The sequence below is a fragment of the Pyrus communis genome, chromosome 7 (assembly GCF_963583255.1).
Source record: "Pyrus communis chromosome 7, drPyrComm1.1, whole genome shotgun sequence".
Lineage (NCBI taxonomy): Eukaryota > Viridiplantae > Streptophyta > Magnoliopsida > Rosales > Rosaceae > Pyrus > Pyrus communis.
Genome location: NC_084809.1, coordinates 8,739,569 through 8,765,609, shown reverse-complemented (window position 1 = coordinate 8,765,609; position 26,041 = coordinate 8,739,569). Strand labels below are relative to the sequence as shown.

The window sequence follows — 26,041 nt, the reverse complement described above, 5'->3', positions numbered from 1 at the left end:
ACAGCAAATCGGAAACTTTGATTCCATAATGCACAGCTCAAGCCGATAGAGTCTAGCACATTACAAGGCTTGCATAAACATAACTCATGACTCGAAGGCCTTAAACGCTTGTTGGATCAAAAATCGAAAAGTTGTCTGTCGGGAATACAAGAAATCAAGACAAACCAACCCGACGAGGAATATTAATAGAATGTCAATATGTTTGATATAAATCTTAATCCTACTTAAGCTTTCATATGTATGAAAAAATGATAAGCTTTCGTGAATATTAATTCTTCTTGGTTGATGACTCAACAGAACAATTTGTTGTTATCAAGTGATGTTTTTCGGCCAACTAAATTCTAAGAACTAACTCGATCTATCCGTAATCTTGAATCTGAATCCTCTTTATGAGGATTATGAGGATCCGTGAATCATATATGTTCATCGTGCGGTCAGAAATTATTTTTAAATATTTTTATTTAAAATTAAATACAAACAGTACCCGACAAAAACTGATCACATGATATACAATAAACAGACACGATCTACGGATCTCCAGAATTCTCCGGAGAGGATTTTGTTGGTGTAATCTTTTATGTTAACAAACGTAGTTTCTCTATAAATGATACAATAAACAAAAACAATCATCAAGTCAAGGCACTTTCGATGGTGGAGAACTATTCCTATAATTATCAGATATGCGAAGTCAAAGCTTCTTTTCTTTTACTTCCTTTTTTTTTTATCATATGCACTCGTTTAATTTTTTAAAAGAATTAAAAAAATTACAAAGAAGATTCTCTTCAGATCTATAAAGCATTCATGTCAAAGTTAATCTTAGGCATAACTTTCTTAGGAAAATTACACAACCAGATACAAGCATGATTGTATTTATGACCTAATTAAATTAGTTAAGTCATTTGTTGTCATATTGGTTTCAATTATGTTGGAATCGTATATCGGGAAGTCGTTTTGAAAGAAGTCTATATCTTGAATTCGAGTCATCATTTATCATAGTATTTAGGATCCAAGTTGCTGATTTAACGCTAAACCTACCATTAGCATTTAAGCCCCAACACAAGTAGTCATCCTTATCATAAAAAGGCAACGGTATACTACAGATCTTACAAATAACATCCTCATCCACATACTCACTTAGCAAATCTCTACTCCAATTCCCATCGATAATGAAATGATGAACCTTTGGGTCTAAATCAATCTGACTTACCTGGTCCTCCGGAATAAGGTTCTTTAATGGGAAATGAAAAACTCAATTTTGGGTCTAAAACGAAATGTCCTTGCCATTTCCCACAATCCATCGTGCACCTTTTTCAATAACAGGCCTAGCAGTTAGAATGCCTTTCCAGGCTACCGAGTAATGTTGCCTCACTTTTGCATCCATAAAATTTTCTTTACGAAGATACTTTTGTTTAACTAATTGAACCCACCAATTCTAATCATCAGTCAGGACCTTCCATCCAAGTTTAGCTAGACAAGCATTGTTAAAGCAATTACTCTTTCTAGTACCCAGGCCCCAATTACCTTTTGGCTGACAAACTTTGTCCCAAGCAACAGGATTCATCCTACCTTATTTTCCCCAAAGAAAGTTCCTGTTTTCTTTATCCAACATCCTGGTGAACTTCTCAGGACATTTGAAACAAGACATCATATGATTGGGTAAACCACAAAGATTAGCCTTAATTAAAGAAATTCTTCCCGCTCTCGAGAGTGTGTTGGCTTTCCAACCTACTAATTTGTTCTTAATTTTTAACTCAACATCCTTTTTATTTATTGAATCTCTCCAGCATATAATGTTATTTATGCCCAGATACTTACCAATAGTTGCTTAGTGTTGAATTTGGATAATATTAGCAATCTCCACACGAACACTATTAATGGTATTCCCTAAGAAATAGAGAGAAGACTTATGGAAATTTATCTTTTGTCCAGAGGTAGAGGCAAACATGTTCAAAGTATTTAAGATATTTCTAGCAGCTCCTTTAGATGCTTTGGCAAAAATAAGGCAATCATCTGCAAACATTAAATTAGAGACCTTAAAACCCAATGGAGAAGTTAAAAGCCCGACACTAGTTTTAGGAGTTAAAGCCAACTTATTAAAGTGTTTAATTAACGGCTCGATGCAAAGAATAAAAATGTACGGCGATAGGGGATCTCCTTGTCTAACTCCCCTAGAGGGTCTGAAATAACCATGAGCTTTACCATTAATCATGATTGACATAGATGTAGACGAAATACATTCCATAATTAGATTTATCTAGGGGGTATTCATCCCAAAGTTTGTTAAAACCATCTGAATATAATCCCAACTCAACATATCATAAGCCTTCTCCAAGTCTAGCTTGACTATCATAGCTCCCGTACTCCCTTTTTTCGTTTAAAGGAAGACAAAATCTCATGAGCAATAAGAATATTATCATGTATAGATCTCTTTACAGCAAAAGCTCACTGATTATTCGAAATACACTTTTCTAGAATAGGTTTAAGCATGTTCACCTTCACTTTAGAAATAATTTTATATGACATATTGCATAAACTAATAGGTCTAAAATGAGCCACTATTTCAGGATTGTTCACCTTGGGAATAAGAGCAATATTTGTATGATTAATTAAACTTAAGCTTGACCCATTTAAAAAGAAATCTTTCACAAGATTAATGACTGAAGGCCCGACGATATACCAACATTTTTGGTAGAAGATCGCATGAAAACTGTTCGGACCAAGAGCCTTTAAAGCTCCAATACCATTGACAGCCTCAAAAATTTCATCATCACAAATTGTGCTAAGCAAAGCCAAGTTTTGGCTTTCAGTTATGCAGGCCGCAATAATGCCAGTAAATGTAAACAGTGCATCATTATTTGGGGTAGACTGGGCAGTAAAACGCAGTTTGAAGTCCTGCACAAAAACCTACTCCATGCCCTCCCCTTTCATCCACCAAAAGCCCCCAGAGTCCTTGATTTTAAGAATCTCATTCCTTCTACGTGTAATATTAGTTACTGTTTGAATTTTTTTTGTGTTTTTATCTCCTAATTGAAGCCAGTTAACTCTCGCTTTTCGAGCCCACAGGAGTTCCTCATTATTGAGAGTACTATTCAGTTCATTTCGAATCCTTAATTCTTCATTTAACAATTGAACATTATTTGGGTCATCCATGCTTTGCGATTGAACATTATTCATTTCCTCAAAAAGCTCTCTTACTCTAACATGCACATTACCGAACACCTCCTTGTTCCATCCTCTGATCAAATATCTCAAGGCACCAAGGCACCAAGGCACCAAGGCACCCCCTGAGTTTATCGTTGGGGTTACCTTCCAACTCCGAGCTCCACGCTTTCTTAACAATGTTAGAAAAATTAGGGTGATTAAGCCACATAGCCATAAACTTGAATTCACTCTTGCCACTCATGCCAAAACTATTATTAGGGCAACAGTCTAAAAGTATAGGACTATGATCCAAACCAAAAATTGAAAAATTATGAAGGTTGGCATTCGGGAATAAGTTTAACCAAGTTGTATTAATCACTACTCTATCTAGTCTTTCAAAAATTAAGGTATTATCCTTATGCCCATTAGACCTTGTGAAAGGATTATTGCAAACTTTAAACTGAAAGTGATTATATAAAATTTCAGATAGTGTAATGACCAAAACATTAGCTTTGAGTCGCTGAGTGCATGTTTCCGATCGGCAAAAGAAATAGAGGATTCGAACTCTAACATTAGGTACATGGGTGAATGCTCATTGAAAACTGAAGATACAACACCCAGTTTGAAGTTAATTAGTTTTCAACTAAGGTACTAGGAATGACCTAAAATGACTTATATAATTGTTCGACTCTTTTTTTTTTGAGTAATTTTCAAGTTCAATTACGACAACGACATGATATCATATAGTTAGCTAGAAATACTAAATCGAATGATTTTCATTATTTTCACCCATACGGTGAAGTTTTAAGGTTTAAGATTCCTTGGGCAGTAAAAAAAAAGGCTGCTACATCACATTTAATTACAATATTTGTGGGAAAAGAAAACTTAATTTGGGTTTTACTGTCTTTAATTTTATGAAAATTGTCATGATGATAAAAGAAAATTCAAGCAAGCTAAGGTATAGCAAAAGGCACCAAATCGGACTGCCACATTTAATTTCGTCACGATGGACCAAATACATACGATATTCTTGACGTAATTAAATATGGGAATGTCTGCCATTAATCTACATGGAATGTTCAACGAGACCCTACGTACCCATGAATGGAACGCACGCCTACAAATATAAACACATAAAGTCCACAAACAAAAGGAAACGAGGGTGGCGGTGGAAATTTGAAGTAGACATGCATGAAGTTGCAGCCATTATTTTATTATATTTATTAATTTTGATATTTATAAAAAAATTGCGTGAGAGCAGGTTTTGTGTTGCATTTGGACCACTGGATTTTGAAATATTATTATTGATTAAGAAGAAAAAAACAATATTATCTAAATAACATATTAGTTAATTTTTTTTGTCAATTAAAAAAAGGTGAAAAAATATTTAATTTTATTATACAAAATAACATCATGAGCAATAATATCATTTTCCAATAATAAAATATTATTTTTTCTTCTTTCCTCACTCACATGTCAACATAACATATTTATAATTTTAAAAAATAAAAATAAAAATATCTCTCCAGTCTCCACCCGTACATTTTATCTCTTCCTCATCAATTCCTCTCTTTTTTCACGTTTCTCTCCAACTTTTCTCTCCACATATGTTCTAAATAAAATAATAATAAAACTACTACAAAATGTGTGGCCTTAGGCTAGTAAATGTTTAAACTAAGGCTTTGAAATTGGTGTGCTATTGTGCTCTCCAAGTTTTGAATGTATAATCGAAATTTATTTTTTATCAAAAAAAAAAAAGAAAAAATGAAATTTATTTTAGTCAAAAAGTCTTAAGTATTTATTCAAATAAGATGTTTTGCTTTTAGTTTCTTAGGTCGGTGCGTTTGGAAGAAAGAAAATGAATAAAGTATTACCAAATAAAAGACTTTGAATACGCAAAACAACTTACATAATACAAGTTTACTGTCATCACAAAGTTTTAGTTTATTATTAAATTCTAATGTTATGTGACTATGTAGCGTCGGCATATATATCTTACTCTTTAATAGAGATAGGATCATGTAATGGTTGAAAACCTTTCTTTTTTCCCATTAAATAAATAAAATGTCAAGGGAGGAAAAGACTAGCTTGTAGCTACCGCACGTTGAATTTTCATTCTTATTTGATGAACAATACAGTAAAAGCAAGCTGTTAATTAATTAGTAAGAAGAGAGATTGCAGTTCGAGTATTCAGGTCTTATAAGGTTAACTACACTTTTCATCCTTGTAGAATATTTTATCCCTGCATTATTTAACATCCTTATTATTAATTATAATTTCAATAACTTCTCCATCACAGATGTATATTTTATTACTTCTGTGTCATTACGTGATCAGATTAAGAATAAGAAAGATACAAGCAAAAATAGCACTTGTAACATGAAAGTTTTATTAGGGTAATGCTATCTATACACTTCTTTTACCTCTCACATATAATTTATTAATTTTTTCATTCGATTCAACAACCATAAATTAAGAAGGGCGTGTGAAAAGTAAAATAGAGTGTGTGGATAATACCACCCAAGTTTTACTCCAAGAAAATAGTTTTTATCTCCAAAACAAGGCTTTTATTTTTCCTTCCTTGCTTGTTAAGGTATAAAAGTTGAAGTTGTGCATTATGTTCGCAATGCCATTGGATCCTAGCCGAATCCCTTCCCTAGGGATCCTAGGGATCAACGCACTTGGACCATTGATAAAAAATCATGCGGTCACAATTTATTTCTTTTTTATATTTTTCATGCAAAACGAGGTTGCTTTACTTTTAAAAATATGAAAAATATTTAATTGTGACCGCACGATTTTTGATCAACAGTACACATGCGTTGATCCTTAGAATCCCCAAAAAGGAGATCCGACGAGGATCCAAATCCATTTTTATTCCCCTAGGAATAGAGCTAACCTTAATACAAGGACAAGCGTTTGTGGACCGAAGAGTTTTGGTTTGACACACAAAGGTAGGCGGTGTTGTGGCAGTCCCAACACGCAATCACGTTTTAGGTTTTCCTCAAGTGCGAGTTTAACGATAACCAAAGTTCAAGAGCCACTAATAACAACTAGTGCTTGTTTCTTGGAGCAAGTAATTTAAACATCTTGAAGGTTGGGAAATTTGATGAAATTTTCCACCTCGAAATATGTCATCTAGCATTTGGATGCGAATGCATGCCACCACACTCATTCTTCTCGTTAAGTGAAGAGATATGAAAAATGTTAAAAAAGGAATTCTCTCAAAAGTGAAACTTTTTATGAATCTTCTATCATCTTATATTTTTAGCACAACGTAATATTGACATTAGAATTGAGGTTAAACTGATTAGCAAAGAGTCCACAAAGTCCACAAAGAGTTCCAATTTTAAAAGAGTCCCCTTATCATTTCTCTAATTTTTATTATTCGAAACACAAGTTGGTACGCTATTATCATAATATAAGTGAAAAAAAATATAAAATCAGCATTGTTTTAGTTGTATTATAATACAATGCACCAATTTGCATTCCGAGTACACTGAAAAATTTCTCCTTCAATTGTCATGTGAAAATCTACCTCACCAACCTTTCCGAATTGCTTGACTTGGACTTTTATAATTTCATTATTCCTCCTCCTCTTTTCCTTGGAGATTAGTTTGCTTAGACTGCAGTCTGCAGTCTGCAGTATTCTTGTTCTTTGTTAATTCCCATCATTTTCTCCCCTTTTGAAAATGTTAAGTTACGTAATTGGGTTAAGTCTTTCAATCCCTCAAGAACATGTCCTAGTTAGACTTGCATCTCAGTCATTAGACCATATATCTTCAACTGAAGTCCTCTAACGTGATCTAAATTAGGTCAAAGTGATCTCTTTGACAAACCACGTGGTTAGTGATTACTCTACTCCTAATGTAAAAGACTTAATTTGCACAAATTTTCAAATTCTCAAAAATTGTAAGATATATGAATTGTGAATCCCAGAATTCCAAAATGCCATTTATTTTGAAATTAAGTTCTGAAAATTTTAATATTCCGAATAATTCCAAAAATGAAAAGAAAATGTGATTTTGAATTTTTTTGGGTTGAAATTAGAAACCCAATTTCCGATCTGATTCATTAAAAAAATCATCCATAACATCCAATTTAAAGCGTGTACGACTAAAACAGAAGTTGAAAATAACTAAAACATTTACAATGGTAGAAATGATCTCTTCGGTAAAGCTGAAAGAGAGACTTGCAAGTTGACTAGTGGTTAACTATTTGCTCCCCTGATTAGGTTTGGATAAGGAATTTTACGCCCTAAAGAGATTGAGACCTTCCAAAAAGTTGGGCGGTTCTTCTGAGTACCATCCTTAGAGAGGTCAGGAGTTCGATCATCCGCTTGTAAAAAAACCTCTTGGGGAGAGCTTTCTGTAAAAACAGCTACTCGCTTGAATTGGTGGCCCACTACTACCATTTTTTTTTTACCAAAAATAAAAAACTTGAGATTGACCAATTTATCAAGAAATAAACCAAAATGTTAAATAGTGAGGATTATGAATGCCTTCCGTGAACATTACAAAGGCGTGCGGAAAAGATTTGCAAATGACACATTCCAAGTAGGAATTTACACATTGCTCTCACACACCCTTATAGTTTGTAATGCTGATGCGGGCATTCCTAATCCCCCCTATCTAATATTTAGTTGTCGATTCTTGGTCTCAATCCTTGAATCTTGAATCCCTTATCCAAACACAGCCTAAATGAAAGCATGGATTCAATAGTTCAAACGATGCCCAAAATGGATAATGTAATTGAGGTAGATAAAAGATGTTACAAGACAAATTATGGATAGATTTTCTCTGTTTTCTGAGGTGTCAAATATTCAATTTCTGAACAAATGAGAAGGAAATTTAGATTTCAAAACTGCCGAGAGGGGCAGCGAGAACTTCTACAACAACTAAGATGTTATGCTGAGCAGCAGAAGATGTTGCATGCCAAATAGTAAATAAGAGGTTTTATGTAGTCAATCCAATACAACAGCCGCAGGTAGCTGGCTCTTTCATTCATCCAGACATTCTTCTCTCTCGTTCCGTTTTCTTATTCTTTTTCGGCACAACAAAAGAACTCACACAAGTATCTCTTGAAACGAACATGAGAGGTATCGCAGGATATAGAGCTGCCTTTCGGCACTATCAGTATATGCATTCAAAGTCTAGTGCAGTTAATTGTAGTAGTAGATACATCATGTAAAGTGGAAACCAATCGAGTGATGTGGTAACGCCAGCTCCCTTTAGATGTTCTTGTCTGAAGTACAAATCATAGCAGCAACTGTACCTATTTTGCCACAGACTCGGCAGGCCTTTCAGACAAATCTTGCAATCCACAAACCATATTTGCAGGTACAGCTATGTCAATCATTTTTGGATATGAGAGTTTTAGATCTGTCAAAAAACATCAATTTGTCTTAATTCAAACCTAAAACGGTTGGATATGTCATAAAACAATGAAATGGCACTTTATAAGTTTAGATGCGATAAGTTTACTTACTTTCCATGATACTTTTAAATCCCTCCTGCAGAAAAGAATTCAAAAATCAAATTAGTTAGATATAGACAAAAAGTGTCAAACATACCCGTATCATCGATGAAAGATAAAAAGTGAATTCATGCTGCGGTCATGGTCAAATGCATGATAAATTCTCTACAGTGGGTACTACTTTATTTAGCTAATAATCTCCAGACGACTGCAGAATCTATATCTCATTGCTTTCCCTTAAACTTCAGCAGAATTCTTTTACAACATCCGAGAAATATTAGTGTTAACCATTCGTAGTAAAATTAAGTGATTGCTTTTAGGCAGAAGCTCCTTCACATTAATATCTGCCCTTGTCAGTACACATCTAGGTTAAATGTTAGTCGAACCAGAATATGCAGACATAAAACATTGACGATTAGATTTATTTGGGTAAAAGGAAGTTATTATCTGCTTGTCAACCAGATAGCAGTAGTTACATCTTTCTGAAGAAAATAAAATTTAGTAAATGCAAGGGGTTTGGCAATTTTGACGAAAAACAATTATATACCTCATCTTTTGTGAGCCGAGGATTATAAAGCATCTCCTCCCCCACAGTACTAACCTGCATGTCAAGCAAACAAGTGGCATAAGTAGCTGCGTAGATTCAACTTGGTATGGCAGAAATAGACAGTAAATAGTTCCTTACAGTGAATCCCTTGTAATCATGAGCAGGATAGATAAATGTATCCTTTGGCAATGTGAAAATCTGGATATGTAAGCACAGAAGTATTTAGTGGTTTCTCTGTAGGATCAAACTCATTTATTTCCCATGGTATTGAAAGTCAAAGTATAATATCTCGTCATGTGCTTGCCTGTGAATGAACTGAGTTGTAGAGTTGATGTGAACTGCCACCCTGCAAGCAGATTAGAGAAATCAAAACAATGAACTACAACCGCCCTTCACAGTTCCATTTACGAAACAACCCAACTTCAACTACCAAGATGCTGCCAGTTTTTTGTTTCTCCCTTTCATTTTCCTTTTAGTTGATAAAGGGCATCATAAATTGTCACAGAGAAGTGACATCATAAAGAGTTTGAAAAGTTTAATCTGTACCTGAAAATCGGTCCTCCCACATCCACGTATGAGTAGTGCATCCCCAGTGAAAGCCATCCTCGGTTGGGGTTGATCAGGCCCATCTCCTGTAACATAGGTAAGACAACCTAATGTATGCCCAGGAGTAGCTCGAACCTGAAACAAAAATAAACATATAAATATACATGTCCAAAGGACACACACACCAAACACAAAATTAAACTTCCTAATTCCAAATCAGACAATACCAGACAAATTTTGTTTCAGCAGGTTGTTTCTACGTGTTGATCTGTTTCGTCATTACACCAAATTTGCACGCAGCAGACCACAACATATAAACATAAGATACATATCCACACACACATCACTACTAGGCTACTAACACATGCACACGCACACGCACAGATACACAGCCACACACACACACCCACCCAACACAGATTCACACGTAAAAATGACTTCAATCAGTATATAGCAGACATTTTTTTATTTTTTTTATTTTTTTACAGTAGGTTATTTCTTTTGGTCATTTTTTACATTTCACCATAGAGGGATGCAGTAGCTCACAACCTATACCAGTACATATAAGCCGAGTACAAAACTGAACTTTTAACATTTGTGAAATACCACCCTACCATACTGCATTGTTTCTCTATTTTATCAGCTACAGGCAATTAATTTGATAAAGCTGATCTCGGTTTTCAAGCCGCTACCAGGTTTGGGTTAAACACTCCAATTTAATCAACCAAGTTTTTACCTTCACGTAGCACATTATCATTCAGTCTGCTTAGTAAGTGTTCATCATTCTACTGTGAGTTGTTAGTTGTGACAAAAGTTCATCTCATCAAACTCTAGCGAAAAAGGACTGCACAAGATGGCATAGGTACTCTTATGCAATGATCACTGGGAAGCATATACCACATGTATAATTATTTACGGGGCTCGCCTAACAAGCATTACAACAACTCTCCACCTTAAATAATTCTCCAGCTCTCATTAATCTAAAAAGAGGGGAATATAATGGTAAGCTTGTTTATACATTTACTCCTCCAGAAACCATCAGAACCTTCCGATTTGCATGTTACATTGTGCAAGAAACTTAAAACATAAATGAAAATAAACCCAAGTGTTTGGCATACCTCCAAAAACAGATCTCCAAAATATATTTTATCGCCGGCTTCAATCAAAAGGTCCGCTTTTGATTTGCTCGCCTTGGAAATGACAGATTTCACACCAGGAAGCTTAGTCTGCCACAACAAAATACATGCACATCAACCAAAAGCAACAAAAAATGCCAGAGATTGGTAAATTGCCATTGAATTCCATCAAAGAACACAACTTTTACATAAACAGCATCATTCGAAAGGAATTCTTCATTTCATCATTCATGAATAACACAAATGCAGTAACACTAACAAAATAATTAAAAAAAATCGTGAAAAGAGCTCGAAAGTTGGAACCTTGATGAGGCCGGTGCCAGTCACGTGATCAGCATGAACATGAGTGTTCATGGCGTAGATCAACTTCAACCCCAGTTCTTTGACAAGGGAGATATCCCTATCCACCGTCTTGTCCACCGGGTCAATCAGCTGCAAATTCAACCAAATTAAAGACCCAAAATTTGCATCATCATCATCATCCTAATCACAATTAAGACCAAAATTACTACTTTACTAATTAAAATTTAATACAAAAGGGCTGACCAGAGCAGGTTTGTCCGGGTGAGAGACATCGGCGAGCAAGTAAGTGTAGGTGGAGGACTCCTTCTCGAAGAGCTGCCGGAAGAGGAGGTTGGAAGAAGAACCAGACGACGCCGTATAAGCCATGGTTCGGGAACGGGAAACGAGCTTGGTACGGATTACAGGAGGAGGAGGGAGGGATTTGGGAGAAATGGGATTGAACAAAAGGGAAGACGAGGAGGAGGAGGAGGAGGAGGAGGAGTGAGGGAGAGCGACGAATCTGAGGACGCCGATTCGAAGCATTTGTCTTGAATCGTAGTGGGTGTCAGGGAGTGGTGGACGCAGCGATGAAATCGATTGAGCGATTTGGTGGTTGTGTCTTGTGTGTGCGTGTTTTAAGGGGTATTGATTAGATAAGATCAGCGAGGACGGTAATTGGTTTGCGCGCCAATTCCGAGGAGGGGAAGTGAAAGCGATGGCTTAACCGAGTTGAGTTGTGTTTTGTGTCCTACTCACTAATAGTGGCCAAAGCATTCCACTTAATCATTGAATCACCGAATAATTGCGTCACCTACTTATGTTGGACGCTATTTTATGGAATGTTCTTAAAATGTTAGGCGCTAATTGGTGATGGGTAGAGATCTAGCATTTAAGCGTTTAGGCAGAGCTTAAACGATTTTTTTTTTAATTTTAATTAAATTTAAAAAGTTGTTATTAGCATTAAAAAAAATCTCATTTTTTTCACATTTTCACAAGTATTTTTCCCTTTAAATATGAAAGTTTAGAATGCAAATCGAGAATTTTGAAGTGTACGCAACAATTCCTGATTATTTGTATTAAAAGATTGCAACTTTGTGCCTACATTATCACACCTTACAACCTTCCTTTTGTGGGGCGTCAAACAGGCCAACATTACCCCAAGCCCAAAATCTCGCTTACAGAAAAGGTTTATCCCCGGCCCAGTTTCCCACCAAAAACCCCAAAAGCCCGATTGCCGGAACCCCCGAGCTTCTGCAACTCAAACAAAAATGGTGGTGGTGGTGCTGCTGCTGCTTCCGCCTCCTTGAATGAAGAAGAAAGCTAGCAACTTGCTCAGAACCATCACCACCTTCAACCCCAAGCACCGCAAAATCATGGACGATTTACCAGAGCGCTACTCTTACAACCCAACTCTCCGCTGGAACGCCGACCTCGAAAGTTACTTCTCCAACGCCTACGGACCCCACCATTTCTCCCGCATCTCCGATGCACTAACGTACCCCTCTCTCTCCCTCCCTCCCTCCCTCTATGTCTCTCTCTCTCTCTTCAATTTCAATGATGCATTTCATTTTTCTCATGATTTCTGTTGTTTTTGTTTGTTGGGTTTGATCAGGCGGCCGTCTTGCTACTCCTGCATACGCGTGAACACGCTGAAGTCGACGCCGGATGCGGCCATTGAGAAGCTGAGGACGGTTCTGAAAGAAAAAGGAGCTGACATTTCCAAGTGTGAAGTGGGAGGGATGGACTATGTTCTGTTTGTGAAGGGTTCGGGCCCGCAGGCCATTGATTATAGCTGTGCTGCAGATGGGAAGCCTCCGAAAGAGGTTCTTGTGAGCCGGAAATGTGCCGAGGCAGTTCTTCGAGGTGCCCAGGTTAGCATTTTTCAAATTTCTTTCGAGAAATTATTTGCTTTGGTTACTCAGTGGTGGATGAAGGAGGTTGTTTTGGGGGGTTTTTGACACGTAGGTGTATGTTCCTGGTGTACTGGGTTGCACTGCTCATGTCGAGAAAGGGGATATTGTGGCGGTTTCAGTTGCGGTTCAGCAGCCCGGTGCTGATGGTGGATGTGTCGTTGGGATCACCCGAGGGACTGTGCCGCAAGGTTCAGAGACAGGTGAGTAGTGTATTTGTTCATTGTGTGGGATTGAAGACTGGATCACAAAGATTGTGACTTTGTTTAAACGACTGTAGGTTGATAGATGATTCTTTTAAATGATGTTTTAGATCCTTATCATCTTGAACGAGGTGGGCTGTATATCGGCAAAGGAAGAGCAACGCTGTCAAGGGCCGGGATTTTCTGTGTTATGGAAGGGCTTGCTGTGGATATGAGTGTCAGAGTTTTTAATCTTCCTTCTTTACATGGTATGGTTCATATAAGAGTAGAATCCTAGTTCTCTGCTAATGTATATCACGCCACCTGAAGCTGTTGCATTTCTCCTCTAGTATATCAAGTTTTTCAATGAGCTTCAATTCATGCTTTTTTCTCCATTCATTGTTGCATATAATATAATATTACTTTGAAAATTTAGTGTAGATTTTTACTTTATAGAGTGGAAGATTCTCTTTAGTAGCTGACATGGGTCGTTAATGAGGGAACTTTGATTTTCTTTTATCTGATGTCTATCTTTTTGTTTGTTACCTAATTGATGAGTAGTTGCTTGTTCTTTCATGGTTTTGGTTCTATTGTAATAGTTATTTAATTTATTTTGCATTCTGCTATAACTCCATCTTTTGTCTTGGTTTCTAGATGTGCTTGAGGAGGAAATATTTCTTCAAAATCTGCCAAGCATTATTGTTGCTCATGCACTAGGTACCCATTACCGTGATCAATCTCCATATGTTGTTGTTTCCTCTTTTAGGATTGTGTCTCATTCTGTCAAAACCACAATAACTACATTAGCTTTTCAGTTTCTGCAAAGTAGTATCTGTATCATGGTTTTTCTTTATTTGTATTATTCATATGATCTTATTATAATTGTGATGGATGCTTCCTTCCATAGGAATCAGCTAGCTGTTACTTACTGCGATCATCTTAGAGCATTTAATGAACTTTTTAATAGGTGATTTTCTTATTACTCTTGTGTTTCTTAGATCCTCAAAAAGGTGAACGCATATTAGACTTGTGTGCTGCACCAGGAGGGAAAACAACTGCAATTGCACTTCTTATGAAGGATTTCAAGAATTGGAGAATCTTGAATCGGTTACTTAAAGGTTGAATGCTGAGAAGGATTTCAAGAAAAGTGGTAGGTAATCTTCCTCATGTGTGTACATGAGAACAATTTTCATGGATCTGCCCTGTCTTCTGTTTCTGATAGTTGGGAACAAGAACTTGTTGGAATCAGTATGATAGTTCATAATGCTTTTAATTTGTGAACAAGGTCATAAACTATACTTGCAATATTTTTGACCTTATGAATTCTAACTTAATGTTGTGTTTTGGAAGTTCAAACTATATTTTTAAAATTGAAATAGATTCCATATCCCTGGGCTTGTACTTAAGGTTGAGTTATAGTTTTCATTTTGTTGGAATATATAAGACCTCTGATGTCTCGATTTGTGGGTTGGGATTGTGAATCCTACATAGCCTCCCCCCCACCCCCTACCCTGCCCCCTCCTTTCAGGAGTTTCTCTCTCTGAAAACCACCTTTAGGCTTTAGCTTGTGGAATAATGTGAAAAAAATTCTTTAGAACTTGTCTTCTACATGTAGTTTTCTTTTCCACACTGATGCTACGGTTCTAGCCTGTTCAATTTTTATTATGTGAATGGCAAATGCTTTTTTCCAATATTAGAGTTGAAATTCTAATCAACTAAATGTTTTAGTTAGCAATGAAAAGGCGAATGAGACAACTTACATTAGCAAAAGCTGCTATCAGGAAGGAAATCCGAAGAAAACGGAATGGCCCAGGAAGAAATCAGAGCGTGGGTGGTAGGGTTGAGAAGTCAAAAGGCTTTGCTCCCAAAAGCTTTGATCAAGTTCTTCTGGATGCACCCTGTTCTGCCCTTGGTTTAAGACGTCAACTATTTGCTGGAGAGGTACCATAATCTGATAAAAAAATTACGTGTTTTCAGTATTTTTTTTCTTTTTCTTTTTGTTTATTGGTTGTTCTTATTACTTTTAATGCCTTCTTGTCTTGTTAATGTCTTATGTGTGGATGTATCTACAAGGTATTTCGGTTCAAGTAAGGTATCTTAAGTGTTTGATAAAGTTAGTTGCTTATTCCAGGAAACAATTGAATCCATGAGAAAGCATGCGACATACCAAAGAAGAATGCTTGATCAGGCTGTTCAGCTAGTTTGCCCAGGTGGAGTTCTCGTGTATTCAACGTTAGTAAATATGCCTCCTCTTGTTCATAGTGTTAGTGAGCATTAATTGATAAGAATTCCAGTATGAAAGGTTTCTTGACTTTGATCATAAGTTACATCATTGGTTCATTTTTGGAAGAAGAAAATATGGTTAAATCATTGGTGCTATCTTTTTAAACTGTATATCCGTGTTCATCTCCTTCACTTTTCTTTATTTTTCTGGTCTTATCTTTTTCTCGTTTGTGGATTTTACATGATTTGAAACAAAATCTCTCCAGGGTAGTCACAAAGTTTTCTTGACAATTTGAGTCTTTGATTGTATATGCAGCTTCAGTCAAGTTGGTCATTTACGAAAGATTGTTTTTGTTTTTTTTTTTAAGTTTTCAATCTAACCTTCCGTAAATAATTCAGCCAGCAATATGTCAATGGCATATAGTTTGCATTTTAGTGCGCATGGAAGAAACTAATCTTTATTCTTGCACTGGCATCGCCCTACCATTGAACTGAACTTTCTATATTGTTCTCTTCTCCAGATGCACCATAAATCCTGGAGAGAATGAAGCTGTGGTTCGATATGCTTTGGATACATAAAAATTCCTCTCCTTGGCACCACAGATTTGGTTCGAATAGTTTATTGGAGGTCTATGCAATTTAGTTTTTTGAATTTCTCAAATTTTCCATAACAATGAGGAAGGAAAAACATCACAGCCTCCTAATCTTTTCATTTTCTGTTTACTTTGAACTTCAGCACCCAAGAATTGGAGGACCTGGTCTTGTTGGTCGTTTTGAATTTCCCGATGGATATACAGAGTAAGTTCCTATCTAAGCCCTATGTAATTGTTTACACTCATTAACAAACCTTAAATAACCAGTTGATCTGCTTGGCCTCACAGGGAGTGGCTGAGACCCGGGGAGGAAGAACTCTTTCAGAGGTTTGATCCATCGTCCTCGCTTGATACAATAGGGTTTTTCATAGCCAAGTTCTCTATTGGATCAAATGAGGCTGACTTACAAAACTCTGCATCTTGACAATATCAGAAGTTCCGCATTTGCATACCACAAATAGTCTTAAAACGAATTCAGAGTTCACCTTGCATACAAATACCGCTAGTAGGCTAACTCAAATTCAGAATTCACCTGATGGATTTGTTTCCAGCCAGAATATTCAAGCGGGGGTCGTGATTAATAACTTATTTCATACACTAGAGAAGAAGACCGATGAATCACAACTATACCTTCTATACGTTTTTGTATTAGGGAAGCAGTTCTTGTTGTACATTGTAATCTTCTGTTAAATAAACTTGATTTGTGTGAAAATCTTGCTCATATTTCCATTTGGTTATCTTTCAAATCCAAGTTGGTGTTAGTTATGTACCGAATTTGCTGTTAAGAGTAAGTCCCTTTGTTTTCAAGTGTGGTCCTAGTGCCGTAAGGTGCAAGGCACAGCCCTTGGAACTTAGCTTAAGTATGCACCTCAAGCTATCATGAGAATAATGTTTTGTGCCCACAGATTGTGGTGGTTTTTTTTCTTTTATTCAATTTTTTTTGCCTAACTCTTAGGTTAAAAAACCTCCAACCATTTGATTGACTTATTTGACTAATCCACTTAATACTGTTAGGGTTTAGTTTATCATTTACAATATGTATACATTAGACAAATCTAGTTACAACTACATGCCCCTGTGCTTTAAATGTTCGTTTTTCACCACATGACGAGGTTTCACATAAATATTGACGAAAATTTACATCTCAGTATCATTGATGGTTGCCACTTAGTACTATAGTCTAGTAATATTTCTCTTCACTTGTAAGTAAGAGGTCTTAAGTTCGATACTCGCTAAAAGTGAATTTGAATCACATTATTGCTAGCCCATTGTGAGGCTTAGCCCACTTCCCCACCCCTTTAGTGTATAAAATATCGTTTGTTAATATACTTTAGAAAATAACCCGGGAATGCATATATAAGAGACAAGTAAACATCATAAAATACCACATATATCATAAGTCGGGGATGCAATGGGCATGTAATGACGAATAAACAAAATTTTAACGAGGATGAAAAACCACAGTTTTCAGAACTGAAAATAAAAAACTAAAGTAATAAATTGAAAACCACTTTATTGAATATTTAAAGTTTGAATTTGAGGTTTAAGACTGCCCATAAAGCATAACTTGATTGCTAATTTCTTCACGAGAATGCATTCCTCATTGAATTTGAGTAAATAAGACGTGCTCCTTCACCACATCAAATGTATTCTTGCACACAAAATCCATACGTATCTACTGACTCCATTTGGGTTGGTACTGTGTTCGGTTTCTAAACTGGTGTAGTCGAAACTAACAGCTATGTAATCTTCATTAGATGGATTCCCTGAATTTATACTCATAATTCGATATGATAACCAAAATTAACTTCATTAAGTTTTGAATTTTGGTGCTTGCAAGTTTACGAATCAGATGATAGCATGACAAATAAGCATAAATATCATCCCAGAAAGATCGAATCGATTCTAAAAATCTTACCAACAAAATTGAAACAAATTCTACGTGACATGACATCTAGTTGCATCAAAAGTAACCTTACGTGTCAATTATCAATGGCATCCAGACGAATTTAAACAAGTAAGAACCCATTAAGCGCTATGAAAAATCATTGGAACATCACACAAACCCTAATAGCATGGCATCTACAAATGGGAATTCATGGTATCGATGACAAGAAGCTAAAACCCAAGTTAAGTATGATATCTATTCTAATTTACATCAAATCAACTTAATTAAAGCCTAATGATGATCAAGCATCTGAATAAAAATCAAACACATTACGAATAACAAAAAATACTCAATACAAGTGAAAAACTTGATAATAACAATGCCTTGAAGTATTCATCATTAAGCAATATTGTAGCTCTAGAAAGAAGGAAAAAAAAAAAAAGAATAAACTCTAAAGTAGCCCTTAGCCTAGCCTTCTTTTCCAATATGATGTGTTTGATGGTTAAATAATCCAATAAGGAGCAATAATCTCCTTGTATAACTGACACACTACGGTTGAAAAGGCCAAGTAAATGACCACTAATACCCTAACTGACTTTTAAGTCCTTATTAAAGAAAAGAAAAGTAAACAGAAATGATAAAATCTATTAATTATCTCATAAAATCAGTTGACAATATGAACGGTTTGACGTTCAAAAGTTGTAGTGTCATCTTCCTATTGAAATGCATATGCCTGAGCATAATTAATCAGGGCTTAGCATAACTAATTAGAATTTTGCACCATTAAAATTACTCTATAGACACTCGAAAAGCTCTTTTTTCACTTTTTTTTTTCTTTTCTTTTTTCGGCATAGTTCCGTTACTGAGTACCTAGAAATTATTATGAGGTAATGGATTTGTAAGGAATTTTTATTATTCTCATTCTTGTGTCACTAACAATCAAGGATTTGAAAGAAAAAGTATGATTCTCATTCACGCATTTACCAGCTAACAACCAAAGAATAGAAAAGAAAAAAAAAAATGCTGATGAGTAACTCATGCCTGAAAAGTGAAGGTATGAGACCATGGGGGAGGGGTTGTCCATCCCTATACAGAATCCTTCATATCTCTATTCTTTTATATTTCCATTCTTTTTTATGAAAGTAAACATACCCTAAAGGGATGGAAAAAAAAAAATACCCTAAATGGAAACAATACACTGGGTCTATACTTAATTATTCGTTTTAAAGATGGCAGTAAGTTAATATTCTAATAACTGGTGACATGCATGCATATATAGCCAGGAATGGCATACATGGGCGGTTAATTTGGTCCATAAATCAATTCTTTTACATTTCTAGCTAATTATCCCCCCTACATATTCATATATACTTGTATATAATTATTCAATTATCTTCCCACAAGCAATTGTAAGTTATTTCCTTGTAGGAGCCTCCAAAACCACTGTGCTGCAATTGTGCATAATCTCCAATACTAGAACCAAAATCAACCATCCACACCATGTCATCATCTCTGAACCAAGCTCCCATTTCATATAATAGGTCAGTCTCCACCATATCTATATCTTCCCACTTTGAGTCAGGGAAGCAGATTTCAATTCCATCATGCTCCAATGAAACCTGCCCACCATCTGTCGTCATATTATTGGCCTCATCGGCACCCACTGATGACTGCACTACAAACCCTAGTTTCTCGTTATTCTCCTCCTCCTCCTCCTCCTCCTCCTCAAGCAAATCCCGGAGAAGGGCCCCATCAACTTCTGTGACTTCAAAATCTTCGAACTCATCTGTCCCAAGAACAAACTGCATGCTTTCTGAAATATTATCGGAGGCCATATATATGTATAATATAAAAACGGAGCTGAAAAGGTGCACAAAGTGAAGAACAATAAAAAAAAGCAAGAGCAGATGAGCTTTAAAAACTTGGTGCAACTTAGAATACAATATAATTGATATATATAGTGATACGGGTAGGCTCCCAGTCGGCACATAGTTTTGCCATATCACAGGGCATAGATCTTTGGTATATCATGGGCCATGATCTTGAAAATAACATGTACCTAATATTGCTAGAATTGGTGCAAACACATATGAGGACCTATAAAGGCTAAAGGCTGAAAAAGGCTAAATAATAACTAGGGTTTTGAAAAAAATTCTACAAGACGACATATGGCTCCTAATTGGACATATAGATTGCACAAGAAACCGTATCTTTAGATGAAAACCAATCGTGTAAGCCTAAAAGGAGAATAAAGCTACAACTTTATTGGTGTTATTGGTGTGGAACCCATGCACTTTTACCAAATTCAGATTAAGCAAAGAGTTTGCTTTTTTGGTCTCACTGAAATCTTTGCTCATTTGCAGATGGAAAAGCGCATTTGGACAGAAGGGGGCCGGGAGGGGATAAGCAGCATGTTCAATGCAGTGTACGTATATCGGTCGTTTTCTATGTGTTTAGTGCATGTGAATTTTGCACATGTTTACACAGTGTTTTTAGGTCTCCTTTTGGTTACATTTTAGGCTTTTGATTAATTATCACAAAAGTGCTTGTACCTGCTGCCTGTTAGTCCATTTGTATAATCTTTCAATTTATTTGTAGGAAAAATTAGTATCTGATCTCTAGTTACTAATGTTCATTGACTGAAATTTTATTAGTTTTCAAATTTTAATTGAAGTCCCTAGCATTAATGTGATAATGAATTTATATGTTTATTACATTTTTTTTAAATAAAAAATTAATAATTGATTTAGGGTTTTAATACTCATTAAAGTCCTAATTATTTTTCAATTCAAACATTTCAAAGAAATAAATAAATTAATATAAGTTTGTACCCCTTAGTTTTTTATAAAAAGATTCTCAATTTTTTAATCTTAAATGTACCCATTCATATAATTTTCAAATTTTTTAATCTTAAATGTACCAATTCTAAAATAGACCAATTTGTTATATGTAAAATGTACCATTTTTAAAATATAAAATGTACAAATTTTTTATATAAAATGTACCCAATTTTTTAATATAAAATCAATTAAAATTTTTTTAATCCATTTTTAAACTTATATGCGTACATTCTGTTTTCGTTGATTTGAGAATGTATCTGTGTGACAACCCGTTCCAAATTTTACGTTTTTATTTTATTTTAAAAGCGTGAATTTACGAAATTGCCCTAGAGGCAAGGACTTTGACTTCCGTTGACCATCGTCTAGAGAGACGTATGATTTATTCTTTTAACATATTCTCGTAATACTTGTGGATGTGAACGCATAGGCGAAAGCCGTTTGCGAGTCCGGATTATAACGATACAGTTACGGACGTTCGAAATTGGTTATTTAAGGTGAAGCCCAATCAGAAATGGGGAAAGAGAAAGAAGAAAAAAAAAAAAAAAAAAAAAAAGAAGTTTTCCCGTGGGTTTTTCTAACCCGCGACCACACATCTTCCAAGGCCGATTCCAGCCAACTCCGGTGGAGTTTTTCGATGCCACCACCACCATCTTGAAGCTCTCATTCCCCTCTACAAAACCCACCCAAGAATCACCTTGATTGACCATGGTATGAGGCGGTTTGAGGCCACGAAAGTTGACGAAAATCAATGGTGCTCCGGCCACCCTTTTCGATTTTCCGGCAAATCGGCAAAGCAATGGCCGATTCCACCACTTGGGCTTTGTAGCCCATCATCCCAGGAGCAAAACCCAACCAACCTTGACCCCGTTGGACCACCGTAGACGACGAATCGACGTCGGGAAGTTTTAGGCATCCGCCGGCTTCGTGGGCAAAATTGACCATCTTCCGTCCACTTTTGGACTTCGTGGCAGGTATGAAAGTTGCTCCACTCACTGAGATCTTCATTTCTGTGAAGTTTGAGAATTTTTGGAAATAGTTGAATTTTCCGGCGAGTCGGGGCGGCCGACCGCCACCCGCGGCGGCGCGTGCGGCGGCGCGTGGCCAGTGGGCCGCCAATGCTATTTTTAGGCTATGTCAAATGTCTTGAATTCAGTTTTGTCATTTGAATGACGTAGGTTGATAGTTGGAACCTAAATTCGTTACGATACGTTACTTGATAGAAATGTGAATCGATGATCCGACCGTTGGATCGTCACCAAAATGGGATATATTATAATACGTAATATTTTAAAATTATAGGAATTTACAGATCGGGAATCCGACTTACGGATCTTCCTGAATTGGATTTGTAAGTTAGTAAAATAAATGTCCATGGCCACTTGTTTTAGGCAATTGGCGGAGATCTGACCGTTGGATCATAATGAAATTTTAGTATGTTATTCTTGAAACATATTGTGGATCGTTGGGAGTTGCGGATTGGAAATCTGATATGCGGATCTTCCGGGTTAAGTTATACAGGGTTGTAAACCCTACCGACGATCTTTGATCGACGGTTGACTTGTGGTCAATGTGTATCAAAACTATTTTAGAATGTCATTGAGGTTGTGTTTATGTGAATTACGTACTCTTCGGATAAGATTTCTGAGATGTGATTTGATAATTGGTCACAGGGACCGATCATTCAAGACGCCTCGATGTGTGCGCTAGAGAATCATAGCGTGGACTCCAAGTAAGTGGATCTTTTCCTTTTTATCGTACATATTATTGAGAGTTCTATCGACACTTTTAAATTGATTAGGTATATTACTTTCATATATAATTATTGTGAATGCTTGAAGTACGATATGAACTACGAATGGCTTGATCCCTATTTAGGGTACGTAGGCAGTCTAACGAGACGTTAGATGCAGCCATAAAATATTTGAGACAAAAGCCTTGCTTGGGAAATTGAGTAAGGCGAAGGAAATTGGTAAAGGCAAGTTTTAGTTTTATGAATTAGTTAGCTAAATTAGTGTTAATTGGGTCGTCATGGATAATTATCCCTGAAAATAAGTAGTTTGGGAGTAAGGCGTTATTGATTGTACACTTCTCACTGTATTGTTTATAATTGAACATGCTACGACATGGTTGAGTATTAGATTGCATCATAGTATATCAATATGTATATTACTTGGGAATGCTTTCAAGTGCAAAGGTGAACTCAGGACACCCAGGTAAGTTCAGGTGAGTTTATGGTGCTAGTTGAATCGATTGCGTTATAGCACGACTACAGTTATGTGTTAGGCAACTTCGATATTGTCGTACTGGTTGCCATGAGTTGCACATGTTATATTGAGATGCATTGAGAGCTCATAAACCTGCACCCCGGTGTTAGTGCTCCCGCCCGTGGCCAGGGCACAGTCCTTCACGTGATGTTCACCTCCCGCACCTTATGCTCACCTTGGATTCAAGGTAGGTGCACAGTCCTGTCGTACAGACCACTTTAGGTGGTTCCGACTCGTAGGTGACCCGCGATTATTCACCCAGTCTTCACGTGATCGTAGCACTTGAGCTTAATTATTTACACCCAGTCCTGTCGTACAGACCACTTTAGGTGGTTCCGACTCGTGTGCAGGTATACTTATTGAGCTATATGCTAGCCAGGATTGATGAGATATGGATAAGTCGTACAGGTCACTATAGGTGACTCCGACTTATATGCTAGCCAGGATTGATGAGATATGGATAAGTCGTACAGGTCACTATAGGTGACTCCGACTTATATGCTAGCCAGGATTGATGAGATCTGGATAAGTCGTACAGGTCACTATAGGTGACTCCGACTTATATGCTAGCCAGGATTGATGAGATCTGGATAAGTCGTACAGGTCACTATAGGTGACTCCGACTTATATGCTAGTCAGGATTGATGAGATCTGGATAAGTCGTACAGGTCACTATAGGTGACTCCGACTTATATGCTAGCCATGATTGATGAGATATGGATAAGTCGTACAGGTCACTATAGGTGACTCCGACTTATATGCTAGCCAGGATTGATGAGATCTGAATAAGTCGTACAGGTCACTATAGGTGACTCCGACTTATATGCTAGCCAGGATTGATAAGATATGGATAAGTCGTACATGTCACTAGAGGTGACTCCGACTTATATGCTAGCCATGATTGATGAGATACGGATAAGTTGTACAAGTCATTTTAGATGACTCTGACTGATATATCACTTTGTATTGATTTAGTTCATTTGGCCTACTTATTAATGTATGGTGGAGTTAATGGCAAACCGTGGTTTTGGTCATTTCTGAGTATGGTTTGGATATATGTATATATGTTGTACTGTCTTATGGAAAACGATACGGGTTTTACATTAGGGCATTACTTTTTGAGAGGTAATAACTTTGGGAAGCTTGGTTTTATTGCTTACTCACACCTTCTGTTTGGTGCCCTCCAGGTTTTAGCTGCTGAGTTCGTATTGACAACAATCTGTGGTGAATCTTAGTATTAATGGATATTTTTGAGGGTATGATTCTTACCCATACTATTGTACCTTACTTATGCTCTGACATCGCGTGTGAAATGGGTTCGCTCCCGCTCGTAGCGCACTCCGGTACTTAGACACTTTTAGATTCAAATTTATTCACTTTTTGCACACTATCACATTTTATGGCTTCGTCACCTTCCAGGTGTCGACCAGCACAGCTCGATTCAGGGTCCAAGTGGACTTTCTGGGTCGGGGTGTGTCAATCTGTGTCAAGTTTAAGAAATTTACTAATGTTATTAAGCTTTATATCTTCTAATGTTATTAAGCTTTATATCTTTTTTTCTATGTTTTGAAGAATGTTTACATGTTTTGGTACAATAATTTTTTTCGTTTGTTAATTTTGATGAATGTACCTATATATATATATATACAAACACATGCGCGCGCGCGAGCACATACACAATATAATAGAGATTATAATTTTTAATTTATTATTTTTAATCCCACAAATTATGGGTTATATTTAAAATCTCATTAATATAAACAAATACAAATTTCAATTTTTAATTTTTAATTTAAAAACTATTACATTAATGTCAGGGACTTCGATCAAAAACTAAAAACAGACAAGGTTTCAGTCAAAGAATATTGATAGCTAAGGATCTCATCCAAAGTGTCCCTTATTTGTATTTTTACTTTTTGATTAACTTGTTTGTTTAAAAAAAAAAAAAAAAAAAAAGCATAGCACACTAATTATAAGTGAATTACAAGGTAAAACCAAGGGATTTTTTTTGAAATGTCCTATGAACTTGTACGCAATTTTCAATTTGTCATATAAACTAAATTTTAAGGAATTTGCCATATCAATTTTTTGAAATCATTAATTTGTCATCTCTCCCTATCTCCATTAAGTTTTACATCAAATGTTTAGGGTTATTTCAATCATTCTAATACCTTACTTCCCTTTTATTAAGTTGCATTCGACCAAAAACTCTAGGGTTTCTAAAGCAACAAAACGGGCTATTGATACGAATATATGTTCTTAGAGTTTTAGTCCAAAAAGGGGACCGACAACTATTGAGTGTTTTGAATTGAAGATGGCTCAAGAAAGGTAAAAATTTAAGTCTTTGTACTAAAGAAAAGTAAAAAAACTTGTGAAAAGATGTTAAAATGACCTAAATAACCCTGAACACAAGTCTCACACATAACTTATATTGGATGAAAAACTTAATTAATGATTTTGTAAAGTTGGTATGACAAATTGCTTAAAATTTTAGTTTATATGACAAATTGAAAAATATAAACAAGTTCATATGATATTTCAAAATATTTCCGTAAAAACAATGATTCAAATTCAATAATATTACCCTTTATTCTAAGATTGATGTTATTAGCACTCCAAAAATCTCATTGTGCACTCTAAGTTTTTATATTTAGAAAGAAAAATACACTTACGAAGAATATACAATCAGATTTTTGAACGGCTAATAAGAGCACCCTATTCTAAAACTTTTTTTTTCTTTCCATTTTATTATGCAATGAATTTTTGTATCAATAGGTTTATGTCTTTCCTGGTTCGGTGTAGCTTCTTTCTTTTTTTTTTTTTTTTTAAATTTAATAAAAATTCTCCTCGTGGCGTGATTTTTCAAAAAAAATGAAAAAAAACCTTAATATTAATTAAAAATACATACTCTTTTTATTAGGGATGGCAACGGTTCGGTTTGGAGACGGAAATGCTATATCCATCCCTATAACCACGAAAATTAACCATATCCATATTTGCCAATTAACCATCGG

The 26,041-nt window shown here is 36.0% G+C and overlaps 3 protein-coding genes across 4 annotated transcripts; 2 read left to right on the top strand and 1 right to left on the bottom strand.

Annotated features, from left to right (window-relative positions):
* Nucleotides 1-7,990: 7,990 nt before the first annotated feature.
* LOC137740011 (persulfide dioxygenase ETHE1 homolog, mitochondrial-like) lies at nucleotides 7,991-11,884 on the bottom strand. The gene is made up of 9 exons (XM_068479794.1): nucleotides 11,392-11,884; nucleotides 11,149-11,277; nucleotides 10,828-10,935; nucleotides 9,710-9,844; nucleotides 9,468-9,509; nucleotides 9,302-9,361; nucleotides 9,164-9,217; nucleotides 8,629-8,653; nucleotides 7,991-8,522 (listed from the first exon to the last, which is right to left on the bottom strand). The coding sequence occupies exons 1-9, from the start codon at nucleotides 11,668-11,670 to the stop codon at nucleotides 8,416-8,418; spliced, it is 939 nt and encodes a 312-aa protein (XP_068335895.1). The 5' UTR covers nucleotides 11,671-11,884; the 3' UTR covers nucleotides 7,991-8,415.
* A 461-nt stretch (nucleotides 11,885-12,345) lies between these two features.
* Nucleotides 12,346-14,342, top strand: LOC137740503 (rRNA (cytosine-C(5))-methyltransferase NOP2C-like). The gene is made up of 6 exons (XM_068480356.1): nucleotides 12,346-12,622; nucleotides 12,740-12,998; nucleotides 13,093-13,240; nucleotides 13,351-13,488; nucleotides 13,874-13,936; nucleotides 14,218-14,342. The coding sequence occupies exons 1-6, from the start codon at nucleotides 12,435-12,437 to the stop codon at nucleotides 14,340-14,342; spliced, it is 921 nt and encodes a 306-aa protein (XP_068336457.1). The 5' UTR covers nucleotides 12,346-12,434.
* Nucleotides 14,305-16,764, top strand: LOC137740971 (rRNA (cytosine-C(5))-methyltransferase NOP2C-like). Of its 2 annotated transcripts, XM_068480775.1 has the most exons (6): nucleotides 14,305-14,369; nucleotides 14,948-15,160; nucleotides 15,351-15,451; nucleotides 15,964-16,070; nucleotides 16,179-16,240; nucleotides 16,324-16,764. In XM_068480775.1, the coding sequence occupies exons 1-4, from the start codon at nucleotides 14,343-14,345 to the stop codon at nucleotides 16,019-16,021; spliced, it is 399 nt and encodes a 132-aa protein (XP_068336876.1). In that variant the 5' UTR covers nucleotides 14,305-14,342; the 3' UTR covers nucleotides 16,022-16,070; nucleotides 16,179-16,240; nucleotides 16,324-16,764. The 2 variants fall into 2 exon arrangements, with proteins under 2 accessions (XP_068336876.1, XP_068336877.1); XM_068480776.1 differs by lacking the exon at nucleotides 16,324-16,764 and having other exon boundaries at nucleotides 15,351-15,429; nucleotides 16,179-16,190.
* Nucleotides 16,765-26,041: the final 9,277 nt, after the last annotated feature.